This window comes from Scomber japonicus, chromosome 19 (assembly GCF_027409825.1).
Source record: "Scomber japonicus isolate fScoJap1 chromosome 19, fScoJap1.pri, whole genome shotgun sequence".
Lineage (NCBI taxonomy): Eukaryota > Metazoa > Chordata > Actinopteri > Scombriformes > Scombridae > Scomber > Scomber japonicus.
The window spans coordinates 1,498,923-1,524,319 of NC_070596.1; the positions used below are offsets into that span (position 1 = coordinate 1,498,923).

At 39.0% G+C, this 25,397-nt stretch overlaps 2 protein-coding genes across 4 annotated transcripts; one reads left to right on the forward strand and one right to left on the reverse strand.

Annotated features, from left to right (window-relative positions):
- Positions 1 to 322: 322 nt before the first annotated feature.
- On the reverse strand, positions 323 to 10,874 carry nadk2 (NAD kinase 2, mitochondrial). Of its 3 annotated transcripts, XM_053340323.1 has the most exons (13): positions 10,724 to 10,874; positions 10,083 to 10,455; positions 9,606 to 9,694; positions 9,403 to 9,491; positions 9,016 to 9,097; positions 8,720 to 8,803; positions 5,785 to 5,924; positions 5,539 to 5,632; positions 5,225 to 5,320; positions 4,071 to 4,126; positions 3,931 to 3,984; positions 3,700 to 3,823; positions 323 to 3,594 (listed from the first exon to the last, which is right to left on the reverse strand). In XM_053340323.1, exons 2-13 carry the CDS (start codon positions 10,347 to 10,349, stop codon positions 3,456 to 3,458), a joined length of 1,314 nt encoding a protein of 437 aa, XP_053196298.1. In that variant the 5' UTR covers positions 10,350 to 10,455; positions 10,724 to 10,874; the 3' UTR covers positions 323 to 3,455. The 3 variants fall into 3 exon arrangements, with proteins under 3 accessions (XP_053196298.1, XP_053196297.1, XP_053196299.1); XM_053340322.1 differs by having other exon boundaries at positions 10,083 to 10,874; XM_053340324.1 differs by having other exon boundaries at positions 5,225 to 5,368; positions 10,083 to 10,874.
- A 6,830-nt stretch (positions 10,875 to 17,704) lies between these two features.
- LOC128379788 (excitatory amino acid transporter 1-like) lies at positions 17,705 to 25,397 on the forward strand. Its single transcript, XM_053339426.1, has 9 exons — positions 17,705 to 17,843; positions 17,973 to 18,110; positions 20,336 to 20,540; positions 20,646 to 20,688; positions 21,729 to 22,009; positions 22,094 to 22,327; positions 23,122 to 23,316; positions 23,407 to 23,541; positions 24,959 to 25,397. The coding sequence occupies exons 1-9, from the start codon at positions 17,705 to 17,707 to the stop codon at positions 25,167 to 25,169; spliced, it is 1,581 nt and encodes a 526-aa protein (XP_053195401.1). The 3' UTR covers positions 25,170 to 25,397.

Sequence of the window (25,397 nt, forward strand, 5' to 3'; positions counted from 1 at the left end):
AGATCAGAGTTTAGATGACTCATAAAATCACAACTGATAAGTCTACATCTAAGTAAGGCTATAGCTATTAGAAAAATCTTCTCCTGCCAAGCTCTTGAGACTGGGAGTCATGTTTTCATTCAGTATTTGAATAAACAAAGATATCCATGCCATCTATAAATATTACCTTGATGAGATCAATGTGTGGATGACTCATAAAATCACAACAACTGATTAGTCTAAAAATAAATGTCTGTTGTTAAAGTTAAAGCAGTGTTTTTGACAGAATTAAATAAACCAGATATACAATGTTAATTAAGAGAGCTTTAAAGGTGCAGGTAGTTGGATTTTATTACATTTTTTGGATGTAGCCACACCAGCTAGCTGTAGCTATTGTAACTTGAAAAGAAAGCGAATAAGCACATTTACCAATATGTGACACTATTTTAAGCCTACTCAGCATACTGTAGATGAGCTGAAATAAACACACACATTTTCTTTTTTATACCAGTTTATCTGATTCAAAAACAAAACACATCCTGAACACATTGACACATTATTTTCCACCTTTGGCACGCTGCATATTACAATTTCCTGATCATTTTGTAAACTCGTCTTCAAGAAGAACAGAACACCTCCTGGTTCAGAGTCCATGGCAGTGAGGCGTTAACAAGGTGCACTAACAATGTTCTACAAGGGAACCCTTGGATTTTTATGAAATATTTGATATCACTGTGTCCTCTTTATCACTTCAGTACCACCAACCAGCACTGCTGTAGTGGCAAGTAGTCTGAAAATCATTTGTATCAGTTTATGTCAGAGTTTAAAGAGTTGCTGCACACTAAATTATATGATTGCAGTGTGATGAAACAAATTAATGCTGGATATCAAGTCAACCATTTGGGATTTATATACAGTATTATACATGGTAGTTAAAGTTGCAGTGCGTAAAATTTAGTGGTATCTTGTGGAACAGACTTGGCAGAAATGGAATATAATATTCATGATTATGTTTTTCATTAGTGTCTAATCACCTGAAAGTAAGAATTGTTGTGTTTTTGTTACCATAGAATGAATCCTTTATATCTACATAGGGAGCGGGTCTTCTTCCATAGAGGCCACCATGTTACACCGTCATGTTTTCTACAGTAGCCCAGAATGGACAAAATCACTGGGTCTAGAAATGGTCTTGTTGCTTGTTTTGCAGGCGGCGGGGGGGGGGGGGGGGGGGGTTGGTTGCAATAAGCTACCTCACCACAAGATGCCACTAAATTCTACACAATGCACCTTTAAAGAAATCCACAGTAACATGCTTAATGATAGAAACGGTATTTCTGTATTTCTACAACTTAACAACACCAGTCAAAAATAAATGATGTTTATATATTTTTAAATCTGAAAACACTAGGCTAGGAAGAATTGAATGATATATCTGCAGTACATAACCAGTCTAGCTGTTAAATGATGAAACTCTTACACTTTAAAGATTTGAAGATATCATATCCCTCTTGTTGTCTAAATATATTATTTTTGGAAATTTTGGTCAACTGGTCTCATTTAAATGAAATTATACCTCATTTTTTTAGCGACATATCCAATCAAAACTGAAACTGAAATACAGTTTCTACTATCAAAAATGTTATTGTGGGTTTTTTTAAATTAACATTCTGAGTAGTGAGAATGCAATTTTGTCAAGGGATAATGCTACTCTTGATATCTACTGATAGGAGTGTGGTTCCATTGCCACTGAGCTACGGCTACATGCTGACACTCCCCCACAGACACACAGCAAAGAGCCTCTGGGTGCTGAGTCGCTAGCTCAGCTACAACACAGGTAGCACACACAAACTTGTACAAAAGGGCCATGAATGTGTTTCTAGTGAGTGTCAAAGCTCCAGCAGACTCTGTGTGTTTCCAGTGTGGACACGGAGAGTCTGAAAGCAGCTGCTAATGGATGGTTAGCTCTGACTCGTAGCTCTATATCTATTCATGCTACAGTGAGGGCTGGTCAGTCAGTGCTACACACTGTGTAGCTATGAGGCCCTCTATGTGCCGCATCTTTTAAATCTGCTGGGAGGGAGCTGCAGGATTCAGGTGTGAAGTTACTCTTTAAACTCTGCTGATTTGGTTGTGGTAACGTTGGACACGTGCTGTTTCAGTAACACTTTCCGAGCTAATTTGCCCGCTTCGTGAAGGTTTCAAGAAAAACTTTGGACCTAACACACGGAGTAAAACATTCATTTCATGGTGGTGTTCTGCGTTTAATGCACTTGATCATTTCCTCTCCAACTTCTTTTTTCATTTTAAGCACCCAAATGGCTCAAAAAGCTAGAAAAAATATAAGCTATGTTCCAAAAATATCTTTAGTCCACAAACAAACCGTAACAAACTGCTGCTATGCTTCAGTTCACCATATAAAGATTTACTTTGATATACTCTCTGCATACATGTGACTGACTTTAACAGATAAGACTGGTCATATTCTCTATTTTTGTTAACAAACACTGTGTGTGTGTAAAGTCTGACGCATCTTATTATTATTATTGTCTACAAACTAATAAATCTCATCAATGAGTCACACTGTTGCAGTAGATGACATGTTCCTTCATCACTATGGACACACACACTGTAGTTTATGTTGACTCAGTCCTACATACACCATCCTGCTGCTGGAAATACTCAGAGCAAAAAATGTGTATTCATCCACCGCTTAAAATAGTCCCCACTGAATGTAGTATTTTCTACCATTTCACTTGTCACAATCAGTGAGCAGCTGTTTCAGGAAATGACCAAGCATTTTTCAAAAATGAAACTAAATATTTGAGCAGTTTTTAAAAATGTACGCATCATTATAAACCCATGTGTTTGAGAAAGGGACTGAAACGCTGACAATAAGAAAATAAAGCATAACCTCAACCTTATTCTTTAAAAGTCATGAACCAATGAGCCAGACAGGTGTGAAAGCACATCAAAATCTGTTCATTTCACTCTGATCCCTTAACATGCACCACCATCATCATCGTCTTCATCATCATGGCAAAGTATCTATTTTATTGACACAATGACAGGAAGTCACTGCAGGGACCAAACAGGACCAAAAGCATATGTGAAAAGGAAACATATTTACAATTTCATGAAAACAAGCCACCCTTATACCTGATGTATCATTCCTGTCTGCTGACAGACTCACTGTTGATTGGATGCAGTGAAAGACACTTAAATAGTGTATAAAACTGATAAGAACCAGTCCTGGGGTGGTGGGATGGAAGATTAAAAAGAACAAAAATAATAATTATAATTAATAATTGGGGGGAAAAGCACAATCCACAATATTTAAAAAAAACAAAAAAAAACCTTTAGTAACATTGATACCTTTTTTGCCAGGTATAAAAAAAATTCTTCAACACCGGTGGAGGCTAAACGTTGGTAACTTCCCTTTAGAAACACTGCTGGCTCCGCAGAAAACCGGACTGGTCTCAGTTCTCCAGGACCACGGTGCGGAGCTGATCTTCGTCGCTCATGCTGATCGTTGCTATGGCGCCGTCGTTGAACTCGAACGAGGTCCCGCCGTCGACCACCATGCAGGCGTCCCAGCACCGCGAGCGAACGCACACCCTGAAGGAACAGAGGCGACAAACGTATGAAAAAATGTCTCTGTCTACAGCTGGTATTTAGATGATGATGAGAGGAGGAGGATGAGGAAGAGGAGGAGACACTGACTTGTTGGCGAAGCCTCTCTGCCGGCCGCTGGAGAACACTCTGTTGACAATGGGCTCCCTGACGCTGAACAACAAGCGTCTGTCCTCAGGACTGAACACCAGGGAATCATTATATTGTTCAGTAACTGAGAACACACACAAACATACACAAATAAAACACCATCCTCACATAAAATGAAGCACCTGATAATGTACCAGTCAACAATAATAATAACAACTACAATCCACTCACCCTTTTCAATAAATTCAGGATTAAGTGGGATTTCTAGACCTGTTTGGGCCTTTCCTGAAATAAAAAGACAAATTAGATGACTTCATGCCTTATTTCTGCTTTCACACACGTTGGCATCAAAACCTGCAGAACATACGCACCAATTTTTAAAACCTCCTCCACAGATTGTTCAGCAAGTTTGTTGATATTATAAGACCTGTGAACACACACACACACACACACACACACACACACACACGCACACGCGCACACACGCACACACGCACACACGCACACACACTCACACACACACACACACACACACACACACACACACACACACACAGAGAGAGAGAGAAGAGGACATTACTGAGCTATATATGTCCATATGAACAGTACAGAAGTTTTCCTCTCTGTAATCATTCCTCCTGTTCATACTGAATATTAAAAGATCTCCTTCAAATGTGTTTTCAATGGAAGTGATGGAGGACTAAATCCACAGTGTGTCCACACACTCATTTAAAAGTAGATGATCAGCTTCTATTGAGCTTCATCAGTGTGAGTTAGTCATATCAAGTGATATCTGACACATTTACAGTCTTTTTACCATCAAATTCCCTCTTAGTGTTTCCTGTTGAGCTGTGGTGGAAGTATAGTAACAAAAAGAGGAACTTTGGTACTAAAAACACTGTAACGTTGAAACATAGAAGATGAAGATTTGACTCATTTGGACGCTGAAGCTTCATATTAGCTTCACATCAACTTTTAAATCCATTGTTACACAGAAGGAGGACTGTGGATTTAGTCCTCCATCACTTCCATTGTAAGGACATTATGAAGAGATCTTCTAATGGTCAGTATGAACAGGAGGAATGCAGCTATAAGAAATGCATTGGGGTTGTTCACATCGGAAGGATTCATCCTCTTAGGAGCATGATTGTGGCAATCTGATAGATGTCTAGTATGTAAAGCTGAAATGTAGGCATACATACATAGAGGCTAAAGGAAGGAGTGTCATTGAAACTGACAATAGTTAAATATAACAAGAAACCTGCCATGACATTTACTAATGATAAAGCCCTTTTTTTGACCCCATAGAATTTCCTCTACCACCACGCTCAAGACAAGCTTTACATGTTCCATAGTCACAAATGTCCACATTTATGGGAAATAAAGCAGAAGTATCCTTTAACACCCTTTTTTTACTCTTTTAAAGTTGTGTCTATTGTGTATCAGCTTCAGTACCTGAGTAATGGATGATGCACTAGTTAAACATTTGATGTTAAGTTTGAAAGTTAAGTATACTCATGCGTACCAGGCTTTGGATCCTGTTCCCGTACAAATGCTCAGTCCTGAACTCTTCTGCTTTTCCCACGGGCCGTCGTCCACTGAGATCTCATAGTAGGAAGCCCTATGGAGCAAGAGTTTGACATGGAGTTTGAAGGATTTTAACTTCACCCTGTGGTGGACAGAGATTCCTCTGATGAGTGCTGGAGACACGAGCAGGGTGGTGGCGGTTAAGGATGCTGGGGATTAACAGGGGTTGGGGGGGGGCGGGGTTTAGGACATGCACATAGATACAAGTCCACCATGATTGGATGATGGAGTCAGTTTGGATGACAGAGGTACCTGGAGGACAGAGATTCTCCGATGAAAATTTCGTTCAGGCTTCTGACGGGGAGCAGGCTAGGTTTGGAGAAGCTCTCATGTAGTGTTCCTGTCCCTGAGAAACGTCACTCAATTAGTACAACAAGTCCTAAATAGATGTGTTAAAGCAACAGTGAGCAGACAGGACAGACAGACAGACAGACAGACAGACAGACAGACAGACAGAAGGACTGGGACAGGTACACATGATAGGTGGTGGAGTCGTACTCCGCTGGCTGTCCATGGTGGTGATGCGGTGGGCTTGGTTGTGCTGCTCCAGGCTCAGCTGCTGTTCGTGCAGGTCCACCGGGGTCGGGTTGATTCCGGTACCTTCTAGATGCAGCCGGATCCTCTGACGCCAGAGCCACCTGAACACAGCAGAGGACTCATAACTAGAAGTGATGTTATGACCCTCTAACCAACCTAATATTAGCCGTATCCATGTCTGATCAATGTGAAACAGCTTTAACCCTACAGTTTCACAATCAGTCCAATGAAGACAAAATGACTAAATAGTTAGAGAAATGTAGCTGGTGGAACACAAATGAATACACAAAAAAGGTATTCTGTTGATCATGTGGGTGCACTCTGGTTTTATTTAATATGGCAAATATATCAAAGTGGAGTCAGACTAGCAGCATGTTAAATTCAACAGTAAATGTTGAATATGAGCTTCAGTTTATCAGAAACTAAATGATGCAGCTATTCAACAACAAAGCAAAGCTCTGTAGTTTCGTTCAGCAGCAGCAGAGTATGTTGCAGTCAGTTATAGTTTAGCTCTGGTGTTGTTCCACACAGCGGTCTGTTAAATAAGTGCAAGGTTGGGAACTAAAAAACAAATTAGAACCAAATCCAAAGTGCCAAGATGCTGGTACCCATTAAAAAGAATTTGAATTTCAGCTGTGCTTATCTTTTCCTGAACACAGTGCCTCTTTATTATAGCAAACAAAGGCTACGTATCTGCAATGATGTATGTTTCCATGTCTTGTATCTATGCAACAGTGTGTGTGTTTAGATATGAGTGTACATGGCTCACATCACAGTAATAGTGACAGATGGACTGTTGTATACAGGTGGCTTCACTTTGATAAAGAAGACAACAAGGTAAAGTACAAAGCATGATGGAAGCTAATTAACTGCAGCTTGAAAATCTAATGAAAGTAAATATTTACACAGCTGTGATCTAAACAAATGTTCAGTATCTGATGTTTTGCAGTGCTTGCTGTGTCATCAGCCAATTCTAGCACCTCACTAGCACTCACACTAATGCAAGTGTACACTCACAAGAATAAAGATTTTTTGTCTTTTTTTAAACCACATTGTGATTGAATCTGGGAAGTGATGTGACCCAGTGACTTACAGCCTCAATGTAAATCACTTTACATTGAGGCTGATGAGATCATGAGAATAAAAATATAACACAAATCTATAACATGACTCGTATTCTACACTGAACATCCAGTTTTAATAAACCAACACAGAAAATGTTCTTCACTATTGAATAAATATTACTCAATCATACTCCATAGCTTAATGTTCATTTTTCAGTACAAATATTGATCATAGTTGCTTTAAGCAACAGAAATTAGAGCCTGACAGATATATACAATATATATAATATATCAGTATCGGCATATATGTTGTCCCATATGTGTCAATATTATTTTAATTCTTTACAGTTCTATAGGCAGCATTTTATTTATATATATATATATATATATATATATATATATATATATATATATGGGTTGGTTGGTTGGTTGGTTGGTCGGTTTCGGTAAACCGGCCGACGGGGGGGGGGGGGGGAGGGATGATCTCGCTGATGGAGACACACGCGGTGTGCACGGAGGGGAGGGGCTGTGTGTGTGAGCTATGTGAGAGAGACGCGTGAGTGACAGAGAGACGCAGGGAGAGCAGAGAAAGGAAAAAGGAAATGCAGCTTAACGAATACGATGCGTATTTTTTAATTAGCGTTAAAAAAAAAATTAATAACGAAACGCAATATGTGGCGGCCGGTGTTGAATCTGTGGCGCACCGCCACAAATTAGTCTATGTGTGGGAAACACTGTATATATATTTCATTTTACTTAATTCAAGTTTGATATATACATACATGTTTTTTGCAGTTTTTTTGTTTATAGTTATTGATAATTAGTTTACTCTTTTTGTTTACTGATGTCACTTAATACAATTAAGTTTATTCCCAAACTGTAAAACATGTCTCTATTACATATCTTTGTCACAAGTGATAACCACATTTGATGGATCATTGTAAAACATGTGTATTGATGTATATATTGTATAAGTATATAGAGGGTGATATATCCATATTATCAGTATCGCCACTGGCCCCATAATCGAGTATTAGTGAGTACTTTTTTTAATCCTTCACAGGAAATTGCTTTGTTACAGCAGCCATTCATTGAGCATACATACATACATACATAAAGATAAAAATGACTTGCGCTCTAATGGGAATCTCATCTGAACAGACCCAATAAAGCAGTGATTTTTGATTAAAATACATTAATATAACTGGATTAAATCTGGGTTTAAAATGCCTAAAAACTAGAGTAGGTTCCATAAAGCATTTCAAGCCTGCTTCTTGACATTCAGCCCTTTAATGCTGTTATATGTAAATCTTCACTTTAAAAACAACAGGTTTAACCCTAAATGTCTAAATGTCTTCTGACCTGAAATCAACACATCTTTTTTTAAAACTGAAATCTATGACTTTCACATTGATTCCACCACTGTGTGCAACAGGTTCAGTCTAACCCACTAACAGCTGTTAGATGACTTCTACAGGACAGTAACTGATGTGAGGCGATCCCACACACTCTGAGGACAAAGCGGCACACATTTTGAGACCATGTGTCTTGTTCCAGCCAAAAACAGGTTTAAATTTGCCTTGAAGTCTAAGCTAGAAGCTAGTAGATCAACAGCCCCCAAGACATTAACCAAATTACAACTGTCAGTAACACATTCTGGGTTGTTTTTTGCTTGATTCTCAACTTTTTCCTTTTTTTTCTTTCTATGGTAGCAGCTCATGAAGTAACTCACATGTAGGGCGTGACTATTTCCTGGAAGCAGGCGATGACAGTGGACAGAGCCAAGTGTTCACCAGAAGAAAGTCAACAGTCATTCGTGGGTAAATACGCACCTGAACTCACCACGTCTGAGTTTGTCCAGAGCCTCTGGGAAGGCATGAGTGTACCGCACAGGCAGACACAGATGGCCTTCTGACCTGTAGTTGAAAGACAGAAATACAGTGAACTCAGCATGAATATAAGAGCAACAATGTGCTTTAATTACATAACAGAAACACCTTTTAAAAAATGACTTCCTAAGAATTTCCTCTACTTTTTTCAAACAGCTACAGTATATCAGCTGATTTAATTGTTCTTTATCCATTTAACAGTCCACGCCCTTCCCGAACAGTGCCGTCCAGTGTTTTACCTCTCAGGGTCTGTGTTTACTCCAACAACTGGTTTGTCCTTGCTTAAAACCTTACTGGCAACAAGTAGCATTGTCCCGTCACCTAACAAAACAAACTGCAGTTAGAGAACTTGCATTGTGTAGTCGCATCCGTTGTCTGAAGCCTTTGTTTGTGTGACTTTTTGCCCCCCCCTTGCTGAGCTGTCCTGCCCATTCTGTACGTCCCGCCTGGACACAAATATTGATGCCCAAGGAAGATTCTTTTATTCAGCGTTCCATTGATTCAAACAAACGGCAGAGATAATGACATAACAGACTATATTTTCATGGAGGTTTGGAACAGACAGAGAGGGTTAAAAGTGAAAAAAACTACAAAACCCAAACAACCAAATAATCTGAAATCCATACCTCCAGCAGAGATGATGGCATCTGCCCATCGCACCACTTCTTTATCATACTCTCCTCTTTTCACCACTCGCACCTCAATGCCTTCTTTCCTGCAAACACATAATTACAGAAATTTTAAAAACACAGTCCAAGCTGGTAGAAAAGCAAACCTTCCCCTATGTGTCTCTCAGGAATGCAGCTTCCTTTGACAGGCCACATCTTACCGCAGGCTCTTCACAATATGCTCCACATTGCTGGTGTGGATGTTGTGTCTTTCCAGCAGGCCGCTGTAACTAGAGCCTTTCATACGAAGCTGAAAAAGACAGAAAAAGAGAAAATAAAAGTCAAGTGATACACATTGTTTATTTTTCTTACTGTTATTATTACTATTGTTATATATATATATTGTTATTATATTGTTTTCCTTTCCTCACTCTGTATATTGTCTATATTTTAATGTATCTGTATAGGTGTAAGTGTATGTATGTAGGTATGAGAGTAAACATGTATATTTCTTGTGTATACATATATATTAGTACTTGTTTTATTCTTTATTGCTGAGACTGTTGGGGGGATGTTATATGTTGTGATTGTTTTCAACTTAAAAATCAATAAATAGAGAATTGGAAAAAAATAAATAAAAGTCAAGTGAAAGGTGGTGGCTTGTTTAAAAGCATGCCTGACAGTGAATGCAGTCTTACCAGCTGTTTTAAGTCCTCCTCTGACAGCCCTGAGTAGCGATACCGCTGCTGTTCAAACTCATACCGTGTAGTCTTTGTGACCACCGCCACTTTCTCCGGTGTGAAGCCAGCTTTGGGCTGTGATGAAGTGTTGCATATGGTAGTATGGAGGTGGCGAGGCGACGTCCCGTACATCAAGCTGACAGCTCGATTCCCAAAGCACACCAGGTTCACCACGGAGCGGCGAGTCATTCTTCTAACCGAACAAACAACCATAAACTCGGCCATAAAAAAAAAAGTCCAGCTGGGAGCGTTGAATGAAGGGTCCTGCTCGGTGCTGCTGTTACGCAGCAGACATACCGGGTGCTGTCAGTCCTCTGGTCGGGTGTTCACTCTGTCCATTCACACACACAGACACACACCCAGCAGCAGTCAACGGAAGGTCAGCAGGTCCGCCGACCTCTTCCCTTATCTTATCTGTTTAGAAGTTAACGTTACAGGTTTCCAAGTCGGGTGTTTCCGTTAGCAAACAACAACACAACAACACGAGCTACTTCACTTATTCCTACAAACTAACAAGTATTTGCTGAGGTTAAAAGCTAGCGTTACAAAGCTAAAAGTGGCTAGCAGCTTGGTCAAAAGTCGTAAGTGAGCGTTCCTACGTGTGACATATCCGGCTGGGTCTGTTTTTTCCGTAAACCGCACTGTACCCGTAAACTCCTCTGGTCAAAGCTTTTTAAAATAGGAGCTAACACACATGTGCAGGTGAAGAATAAACGACAACAGAAGAGAAGAGTGGCTGCACCGCACGTACCGTCCATGCGACGCAGCCTTCTTTTGCGCACGCTACGTAAGCTGGAATCTGATTGGCTACGTTCAACGTGCCTGTAGGACGGAGCGATGACGTTTTGTTTTGGCTCGTGTGCTCCACAGCGCATGGTGCGTTCACGGATCAGCTATAATAAGCTCCTATTATACATACATCCATACATAGGCACGAGGAAGACTAATCTGATCTTTTTTTCATTACATCAATAAACATATAAATCTGATCATCTCAGATTTGGGTGCATAATAAGACCCATGCACGACTGATACAATTCAAGTTTTCATCAAAAATAGTTAATTTCGCCTTTTTTTCTATATTTTATATAGACAGTTTACTATTCATTTTTATTTTCATTGTCATTGTAATTTACCAACATGAAAATAAAATGACACCAAGTTGCTAAAACCCAGAAATTCCCAGAAAAAAAGCAGAGGTCGTGACCCCAGTGTCCTCAATATAAGCATGGCCATATTCTACACCCTCACAGTAAGTGCTGGGTCAGTTTTGACCTGGTCTAAAAAACAGGTCAAAAGAGTGTCTATACCAAATTTTTAACCACAGATCTATTCAAAATGCACCAATAGTGGATCTGACTGATTAATAAATGTGATTAAACCTTGATTCATGTTTCAGAGAGTAGAGAGAGTGTATTTTTTAGCTTTTACACCAAAAACAGCTCCTATCACACAATATCATGTCCTATTTGACCTAAGACATGAAAATATAACATAGCAATAATGGTTTAAATGTATTTTATGTAAAGTGAAATTAACTTTATGGAAGTGTGGGGTTTATTGTATAACCATTAGAGCCATCAGTCTTCACTGCTACATGATAAAAAGAAATCCTCATAACTACTATCTTATTAAAACTATTAATTAAACAATAAGCCATGTCAAAAGATATGTGTCAATTTTGACCCAGAACAGCCTCAATGGACAAATCTGTGTAGCACTTATAAAAAAGTATAACATTTTAAAACCTTTAATTTTTGTGCATTTTGGGCCACTTCAAAACAAATTTCAGGGTAAAAGACATTTGAGGTGTTTTACAGCTGTTAAATGTCAAAACGGGTGAAATCTGACACAAACAGTATGTAAACGTTAAATGTCTTTGAGGTAGATCAGGACCTACCAATAATTTTATTATTACATTTCAGGAGGTGTATTTAATTTGCAATTTAAAAAATATTGCATATGTCATGTTTGCGTCACACACTAAATATATAGTATAGTATGTGAACACTGAAATGAAAGATGATATGAAAAATGAAATATTGGACCATCACCCTCCACTAAAGTAGTGATTAGAAAGGACATAATCACTTTGTTAAATTATGGACCTAATAAAACTAACATATGTCATGTTTTAATGCTATTATTTAATCACACAGTTATTAAATCAGGATACAGCAGAGCTCAGAGTACAGAGCTTCACAAGATAGGTTGTGTGGATCCTATGAAGAGTATCAAAGCCATTAGTCCTTGGTTGTTGAACAGAAAGGAAACTGCATTTATGTCAGCTAATTTCTCTTGGGTGTAAGAAGTTGCCTATAGCATTAAGTGTGACCAAATTAAATCAGGCCATGAGCCCATCCAAATCTGTTTTGAATAATTATTATGGAGGTGGTTGGCAATGAGTTCAAACACTGGTTGTGTAGTTTTTCTTAATAAAATGTTATTTTATGAGCTAGAACTGACAGCAACAGATCATATGAGAATTTGAATCTGAATAACTTTTGTAAACCTAGTGAGGTAATCTTTGTACACAGATACCTGGACTTAGGCTGGGTTTACTGTGTACACAGTTATCTGATGCAATGATAGCACGTAGTCCCTCATGTAGTGTGAGCCACTGGTCCAAGAACAGCTGATCTTAAGCAATGGATGTTTTCATAGTGAAACACAGAAAAACTGTCCTGGGGCCACAGACCTCTAGTGACTCTAAAGCCAGAGGTTCACAGCTCATCTTTTTGTTTGTTTATTTGATTAGTTAGAAATATATTAGGGGATTTGCACCACTATAGTGTTTGCCTCTAAATCTCACTATTTAACATGTCATCTTTTTTTAAGCACCAGTGGCTCCATGTTCATTAAATGCCACAATAAAAAAATAAAGAGTAGTAGAGCTAAAATGTATAGTTTGTCCTGAGGGTTATGTGATATCTTGTGTGCACATGTTGGCGTTTTTTCCTTGATGATTTTGGAGGGAAAAGTCAGATGGTCAGGAAAAACATGAAACAACATTAAGACTCATCCAAATCCATGGATATCCACAGCAAACGTCAGGAAAATTCATGGCCATTTCTTTTCATACCTTGTCGTGGAGTGGATCATTTGTCCTGATGGTGGTGCTATACATGAAAAAAATGGAAATTGTCCTTTGGCCACATAAATCCAAGCCAGTTGCTTTGGTAGTCTAAAACTAAAGGGTAAAGAACTGCACCAATCCACAAGACTTAGTGCTAGGGGTCGGAGCAAATGATGTATCTATCCAGCCAACATTGACGGTCAGCTACATAAAGCAGAGCTATATTTCAGGCACCAGTTGGATCAGGAAAACTGAGTTGGCAAGCCGGTCAGCAGAGGCGTGCTGTGGTCAGTGCTTATAGTGTTGATAATGGCTGACAAAACTTGACACTAGCTGTAATTCACTATTTGCTTAGGTGACCACATGTTCTAAATCTGTAAACCTGAAATGCAGGTAGCGTGACAGGAACGTCTGCAAGTATGTGGACCTAAATCACAAAAATCTGCTTCAGGCTGAAACACACCTTCACCTACTTCCAAAAACTCCAGCAACACTTGTAGTGTACAAGAACAACATTATTGTTAGACCAATGCTTCTCAGCTTGAGGCCCTCATCAGGGTCATCACAAAATATTTTTCACCATGGAGAACTCGATTTAAAAGTCCTCATTCGTAACATATTAAACAAGCACAGTTTACATTCTAACTCAACTATCACTCCTTAAGTTGCACTTTTCTGGTTTATGGACCAAATATGGTGTCACCCATGTCTCTTATTGGATGCCTTCCTGCCTGTCTGGGATAATGATTGGTCTGAAGTCACATGACCATATACCTGGCCCATCTTGGTAGATACCCCATTGGCTGATACATGTCTGGATGCACATAATTGGTTATTTTTTGGAAATATTTAGGCCACAAGCCGAAACGCATTGGTCTAACAATAGAGTTGTTCTGCATACTACAAGAGAGTGAAACACAGATGCAAATCACATTTCAGTAATGTATCAAAATGCCGTACTTTTAACTGCCTATGGCATTTCAACCTACAGGAAGTTGAGTATGAGTCATGTTTTTATCCATAATCTATTAATCTTTTTTATAGGAATTATTTCCCAGCAAACATTAAGTTTACTTGTCATAGGAAATAGGAAAAGCGAAAGCACAGTAACATTAACAATTGCTCTGTTCTATTCATGAGTGACCAGCATTTACAATACCAGGACCCTGAAACTGAAGCAGCTAAATTGAATTCAGCCATTATTCATTTTATTATTCATGCCTGTGTAAATAATACATGTCAGAAGTGGACATTGACATACAGCGTTGTGTCTACAGATCAAACTGTTATTATAAACTGTGTATATAGGCTTTGAAATAGTACAGACCATCTGGAGGAGGTCAGCCTTTCAAACACACCATTAACAACCCTTTATGAAGTTGTTATGGAGAACTTGTTGAACAGTGGTATATTTACACATCTGGCAGACACGGAAATATATTAGCATTGATTTGTTGTTGTGTTTCTGGTGGGTGAGTGAATCTGGGTCTTTGGCTGTCAAATGTTGAAGAAAAGCTAGCTAGTCATTAACCGCTGCTAAGCATTTCGGAACTGAAAATAGCTGAGAGAGCTGATGAGAGCCTAGAGACTGAACCAAAACAACATTGTGGGCTGTAAAATTTAAACCAATGAGGTAAAATTGAGGGGTAAAGTTGCATTTTTACATATTTCTATTTTTTATTGACAAGCCTATTAAAATTTTCCCCTTGGATCTGTGGACACAAAGCATGTCTGTGGTTTTCATCATAAACTCTTCAGATTCATGACGGCTCACAGACACCTCACTGCAACTGGCAGAGTGAAAGCTAAATGGAAGATTCCCAAAAATGAGTAAGCGATACTCAAATCCACTGGGTTTCTTACATAACAACACATTTCGTTGTTACACTGTCATCTGATTTGGATCACAAAACAAACATCTACAGATATATTTCATTCATTAGTGCAACAGTGACTGGGGAATAGTGTTTGTAAAAGGCTACGTGACCTGATTTGAGGGGTAATTATAATCAACTTCACCAGGGAATATTTTTCCATACAGTCAGGTCACTTATTACAGCACAAGCTCTACTTTTTTCTGCTAATTGAGGCGTGACATTTACTCTGCGGGATTACCTCGAATTATAACATGTCCCGAGTGAAATGATGTGTATCATTTAAACCTGGTTTTTGTTTTCTATGCCAGAAACAACTCTTCTATATCCTAACTCTTTCAACGCAAGGAAACAGTGCTTAAAAACACAAAGGAAAGGGATGGAAAATGAGAAAAAGACCAGAAAAGAGGATGAGAGGAGAGGGAGATACCTAGTTTAAGATATAGTAGATCATTCCTCAACCACATCTTTCTGTGATGATTTTGCTAATAACTCTCAACAAAGTTTTTCATGCTTCTGGGCTTTACCTCAAACTGTGTCACAGGGCTAACAGTGTTATTATGGGAGGATCATTTTCTAATTTGTCCTCCTAGTCTCCCTCCCTTCCTTGTTCCGTCTCTCCTCAGATGTCTCCCCTCCCTCCTTTGCCAATTACAGCAGGTGCAGGAGAGCACTGTCTGCCTTCATCCTCTCAGTGCTTCACCTCAGAGCTCCATCTTCCAGTCACTCCCTGCTGCCTCACGGTCCCACCGACGTCGACCCCTCAACACTGAAGAAGAAACACCAGTCCAAAGAGGTAAGTGATGAACAACCTCTCTTTTTACTTTGTACTATAACTAGTTGACTGGTTGTACTCATCTTTCTGTAGCAAACGTAATCTAATTACATACATACAGATAGTCTGGTTTAATTGGTTTATGTTTAAGACATCTATCTCTGAAACATCTGCCTCCACCCAACACATTGGAAGTGCATTGGAGGTTTACTGTACTCACAGCACTGAAAAATACAGTTGAATAGTGGAGAGCTCCAAGAAAAATATCTTAAAAAATCTGCACAACAACAGCAAAAATATTATAATAGAGATAAGTGAGTAAATATATGTTAATGTCATTTGAGTGAATGCAAATGAAAACAGGAATGATATGTATGACTGCATTTGTAACAGTACTTCAACTTTCTAATCTTTATTTTATAATTTATGACATAATATATGATTGAAGGCTTGAAACTGTTCATAACCAACTAACTTATGCACATATTAAAGGCTGGATTCAGATTTTTTCCAAGTCTATCCTTGTACAATACTTACATGTCCATATGTACTTTGAGTTGGGTTGGGTTACTGGCTGCTGTGATTATTCCTCCTGTCCATACTAGCTGTCAAAAGGTCACTCCCTACAGGATTCCAATGAAAGAGAGAAGGACTTAATCCACTATCCTAGCTAATATGAGATTTCAGCACCATGAAATTCAAGTGGGCAAATCAAGTGGATATCTTCAAAAGTTCTAGTATATTTAGTACAAAATTCACTCTTCAGGGTAGTAAGCTGGGCTGCATGCACATTTAAGTCTGAGCCAGTCTATTAGTGTATTTATGGATTTATATATCTATATTTCTTTGTTAACATCCCAGAAGAGCCTGACACAAAACCATTTTCTACTTCTGTATGAGAGTTCTGGAGGAAGATAAAAGGAACATCCTCGGTTTATGCGGTGTGATCTCAGTTTGAGTGTCACACATTCACCTGTGATGGCCAATGGTGTTGTAGAGACAGACTGCAGGAAAACCTTCAGCAGTCAAATCTGTGAGTGAACAATGTGTGTCCTACATGTGACATCAGTCGATGTCACTCACAGGCCAAATTCAGATAGATGTCACCCTTAGGGCACAACTTCACACACTGTCCAATTAATGGAAACCGGAAGTCATTCCTTCCAATGGAGAGTGAATGATGGACAATTCAGGACTAGTGCCCCCTTGCTGCTGTGGGATCTGCTGGTCATCAGATTACAGGTTAAGTTCCCTTGCTTTGCTGCTCATGAAAACATGAATACCAAACTACGAAAATCCAGTTTTGGTGGCAATGACCCTTGTAGGCTTCCCTCTGTGTTGTTTTGATAGTTCTGTCCAGTTCTATGGCTTCAACAAATGCCATCCATTCATGAATGTCGCAAAAAGTTGACCCTGGCTCAACTGGCTCAACTTGCTGTAGCACTGCATTGTCACATCATGTGGGAAGGCACAGTGCTCAAAGACAGAATCAAATGATAACTTTCCAGAGCAGTAAGTCAAACCATGACTACCATGAAGTGTCTCTACACCAGCTCAGCAAAGAAGCTGTGTGGGGTAACATACAAAGAGCGAAGATGAAGTGATTCTAGGAAGGAATCACTTCACTGCCAGTAAAGACAAGAAGATCTATTAGAGCAACCAATAACCCTTCCAATACAGTATGAGGAATGTATAAAGGCAGACTCGTAAAAGCTCTAAACCTGTCCTTTAAAAAACCTAACATCCTGGTTAAATACTGCAGCCACTAGAGTTGGACTTGGATTTACCAACCTGCTGGTAGGTCTTCACACCTTCCATCTACAATAATGGAAATATTTTGGCTTACTACAGCAGGATGCAGCGTTTCAGGGAAAGCATTCACATACGCACCATGAAGGCCAAGAGGAAAGTGGAGGAAATCTCTAAAGAGGACATCCATGCTTTCCTAAAAAAGAATGCCTTTGTGCTCTTCACAGTTGCGGCAGTTATTGCAGGTGTGTATGTATGCCTCTACCAGCTAAATGAAAAAAATGTCTAAGACTTTATTCAGAGTCAAAGTCATGCCAGCTCAACAGAGACACATACACATAATGCACAGACCTGCACTGTCCTTCTCCTTGCAGGTATTATTCTGGGATTTGCGTTGCGACCTCATAAGATGACCTATCGAGAAGTGAAGTACTTCTCTTTCCCTGGAGAGCTGTTGATGAGAATGCTTCAGATGCTTGTGCTGCCCTTACTGATCTCCAGTTTAATAACAGGTACAAAATGTCATACATTATGTCAGAAATGTAACTATGCATTCAATGGATACCAGATTTCATATCGTTTTAATTTCATTTTGTTTTGATTTCATTTCTTTTCAGTAGTGTGTTATGTTCATGTCATATGAACATGATAGGATATTTTGGGTGCTACTAACGATAAAATGAAGGAAAAGTCACTCACTGTTTCGCAAAGCCCAAGAAGCAACCTGAAATGTCTTGTTTTGTCCCAACCGGCAGTCCACAACCCAAAGATATTCAGTCACATTTTTATAGATGATGAAAGAAACCAGAAAATATTCACACTAAAGAGAATTGACATCTTATTTTTTTTTAATTATTCAAAAAATTAAATCAATTATCCAAATAGTTTTTGAGTAATTTTATGACAAAAAACTAATCAATTAATCAATTAATTATTGCAGCTCTACAGACAAAGGAGCTCTGACAGGTACAACTCCTGTGAACTGGTTTCAGCTACACTCATCCAACAAGCTTTAATACTCAATTCTGATATATGTATGAGATTCAATATTTTGTGATACTGTTCACATTATGTTTTAAAAAATCAAATACCAATTTGAACAGGTCACACTCTAAAATGGGCAAAGGGAAAGGAAACAAATGACATGGAGGCTACTTGAACTAATGCTATTCTATAGTAATTTCTATGTTAATGTGCAGTGAGTACTGAATACAAAACCATACAGAGCAAGCAACCCATATTTTGGATTATAATTTTAAACTAAACTTTTAGAGGACCCATCATGATACATATTTTATTGGGAATCAATATAAAATGTAAAATGTGAGCGTCAGATAGGAGCTGCTGACGCATCCCTTCACAAAACATGGATGGTCCTGTGGTGACTCCATTGTCATTTTGGATTAATACATTTGATAGAATGGAAGTATATATCTGTTTCCTGAGGGTGAGTGAATACTTTAATGGTTTTCTATGTAGATTGGCCATTACAGTTTTTACAGTATATTTACAAACAATCCTAAAATGACTATTTTCACTTCCACATCAACTTTCATGATTCAACCAACTTTGTCTGTTCAACCAGAAGGGCAAATCCTCAGACCATACCATCACCTATACAGAAAATAAGCAAGACTTTTACTTTTGAAACCATAGACACCAAAAATGTGTCTTTCAGACCTTCCTCATCTCTATTTGGGCATTTGGCAGAGTTTTGGCAGAGTTTTGGGAATTGATCCATCGTCTACCAATCTGTTAGGGCTATTAAAATTAACAGTTGGTCAAATCAGGAGGTGCTTATGTAGCATTTGTAACTTATAAATTCAAGATGGGAATCCAACCAGCAAGAGCACTGTCTCTATAATATCTGTGTCATATGCCAGCAAGACCGGAGAGGATCTGATGTGTATTACCCAGACCAACCTCCTGAGACCTTCTACGAGGTCAAAAAGGAACTTGGTCATTTTTTAACACAGTCTCTGCGATCAGGTGGAAAATTATGCTTGTGCAGCATCTAGTTCTTACTGCATGCTCTTTCTTCTCCCTTTACAAAGCAGTATAGTACAATCATATAACAGAGGTCACTGCAACTACACTTTTTACACTTTTTTGCTCTTTCAAACCTTTTCTTGTCATTTGGTTTGAAGATGTTATATACATCTATTAACTGTCATATATGTTTAGGCTTCAACCAAAATGTGAATTGTGAATATTTGTGTTGTACAAAAGAGAATTATTGGCTCTCGGCAGAGGCTGTTAGAAAATAAAGGCAATGAACTAATTTGGATAATGTAACACTATTTACTTAACTCGTACATCTCTGATGCAGGTAAAGCAGATACTAGATGACTGTGGTTTGTCTTATAACAACAGCAACTGGTTGAAACTACTGTTGAGTTTATAACATTGAGTTTAAACATTTAAATTTGAAACTGTCTGAAAACTATCTCTAAACTAAATCACAGACAGACTATTTATAACTTTTGAGCTAGTCACACCAGAATCCCAAATGTCACTGGAAGATATAAAGCCTGGACAGAAGTCAGAGAGTCTGCAACCTTTGTAATGACAACCTTCTGGGAAATGAATATCACATGTAAGCATGAGTAATAGCTGAAGAAGTGCCTATTACTACTGCTTACTCATTAATACACATAATTTCACCATATGGTGTTCTTGTTTGTTAAAAACTTGTCTTGTCAATGTCTTGTGTGTTTCCTCCATGTCTGTCCACTAGGAATGGCAGCTTTGGACAGCAAAGCCTCAGGAAAGATGGGCATGAGAGCCGTAATTTACTACATGACCACCACCTTTATTGCAGTCTTCATCGGTATCATAGTCGTCCTCATCATCCACCCAGGAAAAGGAACTAAAGATGAGTTTGGAAAGCAGCAGACAATACAGCAAGTCAGTCCTGCTGATGCCTTCTTAGATCTGATCAGGTAGCCTACATAAGTCAGAGAGTAAAATATTAGTGGGACTGTGGAACAATGATATTTAGAACGTTTGAGATTCCTCTAACACCACTGTGTCATTTCTCATTTCAGAAATATGTTTCCACCAAACTTGGTCCAAGCCTGCACACAGCAGGTGAGCTTTTTAACTAACATTTACTATATTTGCAGTACTTTGTATCCATTATTTCTTAAAACAGGAAACATTTTAGCTAGCAGCACGTAGTCCCTGTAATGTTCATTACATCCCACAATAAAACTAACAACATACTGACAGTTATACAATTCCTTAGTGTTACGATATTGACCATTTTGGCTCCTGGCATGTCTAAGTTAAGTTCATTCTCTAACACATTCTCTTGATGAAGAGTGATGTTGTGGAGTACAGCAAAGAAAGTGAATGCTGGCTGACAGAGGGTTGCATACGACTTACCTATGGTCAGCAACAGTGGCTAGCTGGAACTGAGAGCTTTGTACGATGGCCCTGAGAGAAATGCACTGAAACCCAAAAAAAGGCAGGTAATGGATGGCTAGCCAACTTCAATAATATCATGAGTCACAGACTGCATGTCATGGTTGTGACAAATGTCATGAGCTAGCCTATATTGAATAGGACAACTTAGCTAACTATTTACAATCAACATACTGCTACTGTTTTGCACTTTCAATATTCAAATACATGGACCAAATTAACATGCAGTATAATCATTAATGCCTATTTTCGGCCCAAACCCAAACTCAGTAAAAATGAGCACATGAATATCCAAAGCAACTTTCAAATTATTCCAGCCATTCACTTTCAATCTCTAATGAACAAAGAGGAAGCTAATCTGAGAATGGTGCTTGAGGAAATTGTGTCACCCAAAAAATTGTGAGTCATCCACTGAAGCAACTGAAGCAAACTTTACAAAAATCGAGTGATTCATTTTCATTGACCAAAGGTCAAGGGGAAATTTGACCTGATGGAGCCACAAGACAAAAAGTCAAGGTAGCAATTAAACTATCAGGAAACTTTTTCCCCAGTCCCCATTTGTAAGGTTGAGACAGGACATTGATGAAACACTAATGTAACTCAAAGTATTGATTCTGATTCTGAAAGTTGAGATTAGTAGTCTGTTTCAGCTCTATCAAACTCCACTGGTGTTACCCTGATCCTCAAATTCCTTTATTCTTTAGTTCAAAACCAAATATGGAAAGCGAGCAGTCCATGTGACGGTGACAGTGAATGACACCCTCTTCAACTCAACCAATGGCACCCAGGAGGTCATGGAGATCACCAGGGAAGAAGTGATACCAGTGCCGGGTCAGGTGAACGGGGTCAACGCCCTCGGGCTGGTGGTCTTCTCTATGTTCTTCGGTCTAATAATTGGCAATATGAAGGAGCAGGGCCAGATCTTGAGGGATTTCTTCGACAGCCTCAATGAAGCTATCATGCGCCTAGTTTCCATCATCATGTGGTAAAACTTTACTTTTCAGTGGAAGGTGTTACATGAACATGTTACCATCACACTTATCTTAACTTGTTCCTCTCCTCCTCTCAGGTATGCTCCCATTGGCATCCTGTTCCTAATTGCGGGAAAGATTGTGGAGATGGATGATCTGACACAGATGGGTGGCCAGCTGGGCATGTACACCATCACGGTTATCATTGGCTTACTGATCCATGGCGTTGTTATTCTTCCCACCCTGTATTTTGTCATCACTCGGCAGAACCCCTTTATATTCATTGCTGGGATTCTGCAAGCTCTGGTAACAGCCCTGGGGACGTCCTCCAGGTGAGTCATGAGCGCTACCATCAAGGATCCACAAATGAATTGCAGATATTCGCTTGAATCGTCTAGCTAGCATTCTAGGAACTAACCTTGTTTGCAGTGAAACTCAAAGTTAAATGAGTATCTAGGCTGGTTTTTAGCACAAAGATAGGTGAAGGCAGGTGGGAACTGTCAGCTAGCTGCTGGATCATCGGAGTCTGAAACTTCTTCCCCTCATACTTTTTCATCAGGGACTGAATCTGACAATTTCTGAAGCTGCCTTTTTGATTTTTCACAAAACTACTTAGGACACTTTTTGTGTGTATGAGTGCAACACTATGAATACTTTTCAGGAGAGATGATATGAAAGTGTTGATGATTTATCGCATTATGACCCTGTCTATAATGGCTTGATTATTGCCCTACCTTCAAGTATGGCCATTTGGAACCACTAAACTGTTAACACTTTTGTCTTTAGATCGGGTCAGACTGAAATTTGTAGAAACTTATTTGTTTCCAGCATACCCTGACCTTATAGGTACCCTGTGTTGACCACTAGTAGCGTTGTAAAGCAATGTTTTTAAGAAGGGTTTTTGTTTGTAGGAAACACATGCACCCACTGTTTCAATGATCAAGAGTTAGTCAGAGCAATGCTCTAAGAAATGCAGCACCATGCTAGAAATATCGATGTAAATAATGCAGAATTTAAAATATCTTTAAAAAAAGGTTTTATAAGGATTGAAACACAGAAGACCTCAAGGATCCTAACCCTTTCTTCACACTGTTTTTTAACCTGCTTCTATTCTTTCATCTCCCAGCTCAGCCACCCTCCCTGTCACTTTTAAATGCCTGGAGGAGAACAACAAAATTGATAAGCGAATCACTCGTTTTGTGCTGCCTGTGGGTGCCACCATCAACATGGACGGAACAGCTCTGTATGAAGCACTGGCAGCCATCTTCATTGCCCAGGTCAATAACATGGAGATGAACTTCGGTCAGATCATTACCATCAGGTAGGACTCAACAAAAGAGGAGATTAACAGTCGGGGTTTATCAAGGGGAAGCCATTGTTTCATTTGTCTCCATGTTTTTCCTCAATCAAGTATTACAGCAACTGCAGCTAGTATTGGAGCTGCTGGCATCCCTCAGGCAGGACTGGTCACCATGGTGATTGTACTGACCTCTGTTGGACTTCCTACTGATGACATCACACTCATCATTGCAGTTGATTGGTTTCTGTGAGTAGCTTCTTGTGTCATGAACCTGTAAACAATATTTCAGTATAATGTCCATCAAACACAAGTGTATGATGGTGTATGTTCTGTAAAGTGCTCTGACTGTACCTCACATCTCTGCATCAATCATCTTTGTCATTTTAAAGGTCAAAAGCAGCTTCTTATCTACTACCACCTAGTGACACACTTCTCCTCTCTCCCATGGGTCTTGTTCTACATCTTCCCTTTTGTATTGAATATTTTCTGCAATGAGTTTTAACATAGAAACATAATTAGGTTTCCCAAATTAATCATTTCAATTAGAATACCCTTCCCAGAAATTACTCAGCTAACTGGGGTAATAAGAAGAAACCCTTCTCTCCTTTAACTAGGATGGACCAAATATGAATGTCTGCCAAAGCCTGTGAAGAAAGGCACTTCTTACACTGAAGAGAATAAAGTACAGCATAAAGCAAATAAAAATCTGTATGCTCTATAGCTGAGGGAAGCTGAGGTGTCAGAAAACAACATTAGGCTACTAATTAAGCCCATTTTACAACACAAAATCAATTTTTCAATTTCAATTTTATAAAGTCTGGACACAGACTCATTGCAAAAAGTCATGCATTGACACATTGACAAGTCCTGGACGTTACTTGTTGTTTTACTTTGTTTTTTGTTCAGATTCAGTGTTTTTCTTTTACCTTTTAACAGAACCTGGCTAGCTTGTTTCCTCTTGCTTCCAATCTTTATGCTAAGCTAAGCTAATCGGCTACCTGCAGTAGCATCATATTTAATGTATAGGCATGAGAGTGGTGTCCATCTTTTAAACTAAAAAGAATATTTCCCAAAATGTTGAAGTACTGCTTTGACTTTGCTAAGATTAATAAGGTTTCAGCTTCCACTACAGTTAGCCCCATAACAGAAACACATATGATCTTAGAATATGGGTAAACCCCAGTAATATGTTTAGTTTTTTCAGAAAGACCAATGAAATAATTGTTCAAAGATCGAGTGCATCGAATAACAGAAGGTGGAACAGCTGTGGGTGATGACAGAATGTCGGCTCACTATTAGACCTCTGGTAATATCCCTCTCTCTCCCTGTGTTTCCTGTCTCTTCCTGTATGGACTGTTCAATCAGGGCAAAAGCCAAAAAATAACCTAAAAAAAAATAAAGAGACAGATATTTCCCTCAGGAGTTGGTGGAGAACAATGCAGAGCTAGAGGAGAGTGAACACTGGACTTACATTCAACTTAAATTGTGATAATATGCTGATGATATGTTGATATATTCACAGTTTGTTTCTGCTGCCCCCAAACCACTTAACTTTATAATGCTATCAAAGTTAGCTATCATCGTGGAGTTTGCCTTACATATAGATGAGATTACAGTACATGTGTGTTTTGCCCTCTAAAATGGTCTCTATCTTTGGGTAAAGGGACCGTCTGCGCACCACGGCCAATGTTTTGGGGGATTCAATCGGAGCCGGGATCGTGGAGTTCCTGTCTCGACACGAGCTCCGCAGCAAAGACGTGGAGATGGGAAACTCTGTGCTGGAGGAGAAGGAGAGGAAGAAACCTTACAAGCTCATCTCACAGGATAGCGATTTTGAAAATGACAAACGTGCTCACAGTGAATCCAACATGTAGTTTAACCCTCAGCACCAGCTACATCTGTTAACACACACAATCACTTACAGCTGCTGTGGGGAGTTTTTGTGAAACTTTATTGTCAATTATTATTAGCATTATTTCACACACTTTGAATGTGTTAACATTCCTTTATTGTCATGTCCCAGAAAGTGATGAGTTTCTTACATTCCTCTTCAAATTTACAAAGATCTCACGCTTTAATATATGCATCTGTTATTTGTTTCA

Bases quoted from the DNA above. Each gene is read 5' to 3' on its own strand.
- nadk2 (XM_053340324.1), bottom strand. From the start codon at position 10,349: ATGGCCGAGTTTATGGTTGTTTGTTCGGTTAGAAGAATGACTCGCCGC. The intron at 9,695-10,082 runs GTAAGACTGCAT...TGTCTTTTTCAG, and splicing joins AGGAGGACTTAAAACAGCTG to CTTCGTATGAAAGGCTCTAG. The intron at 3,985-4,070 runs GTGCGTATGTTC...TTTTTATTTCAG, and splicing joins GGAGGAGGTTTTAAAAATTG to GAAAGGCCCAAACAGGTCTA.
- LOC128379788 (XM_053339426.1), top strand. From the start codon at position 17,705: ATGCAGCGTTTCAGGGAAAGCATTCACATACGCACCATGAAGGCCAAG. The intron at 20,689-21,728 runs GTGAGCTTTTTA...TTTATTCTTTAG, and splicing joins TCCAAGCCTGCACACAGCAG to TTCAAAACCAAATATGGAAA. The intron at 22,328-23,121 runs GTGAGTCATGAG...TTCATCTCCCAG, and splicing joins GCCCTGGGGACGTCCTCCAG to CTCAGCCACCCTCCCTGTCA.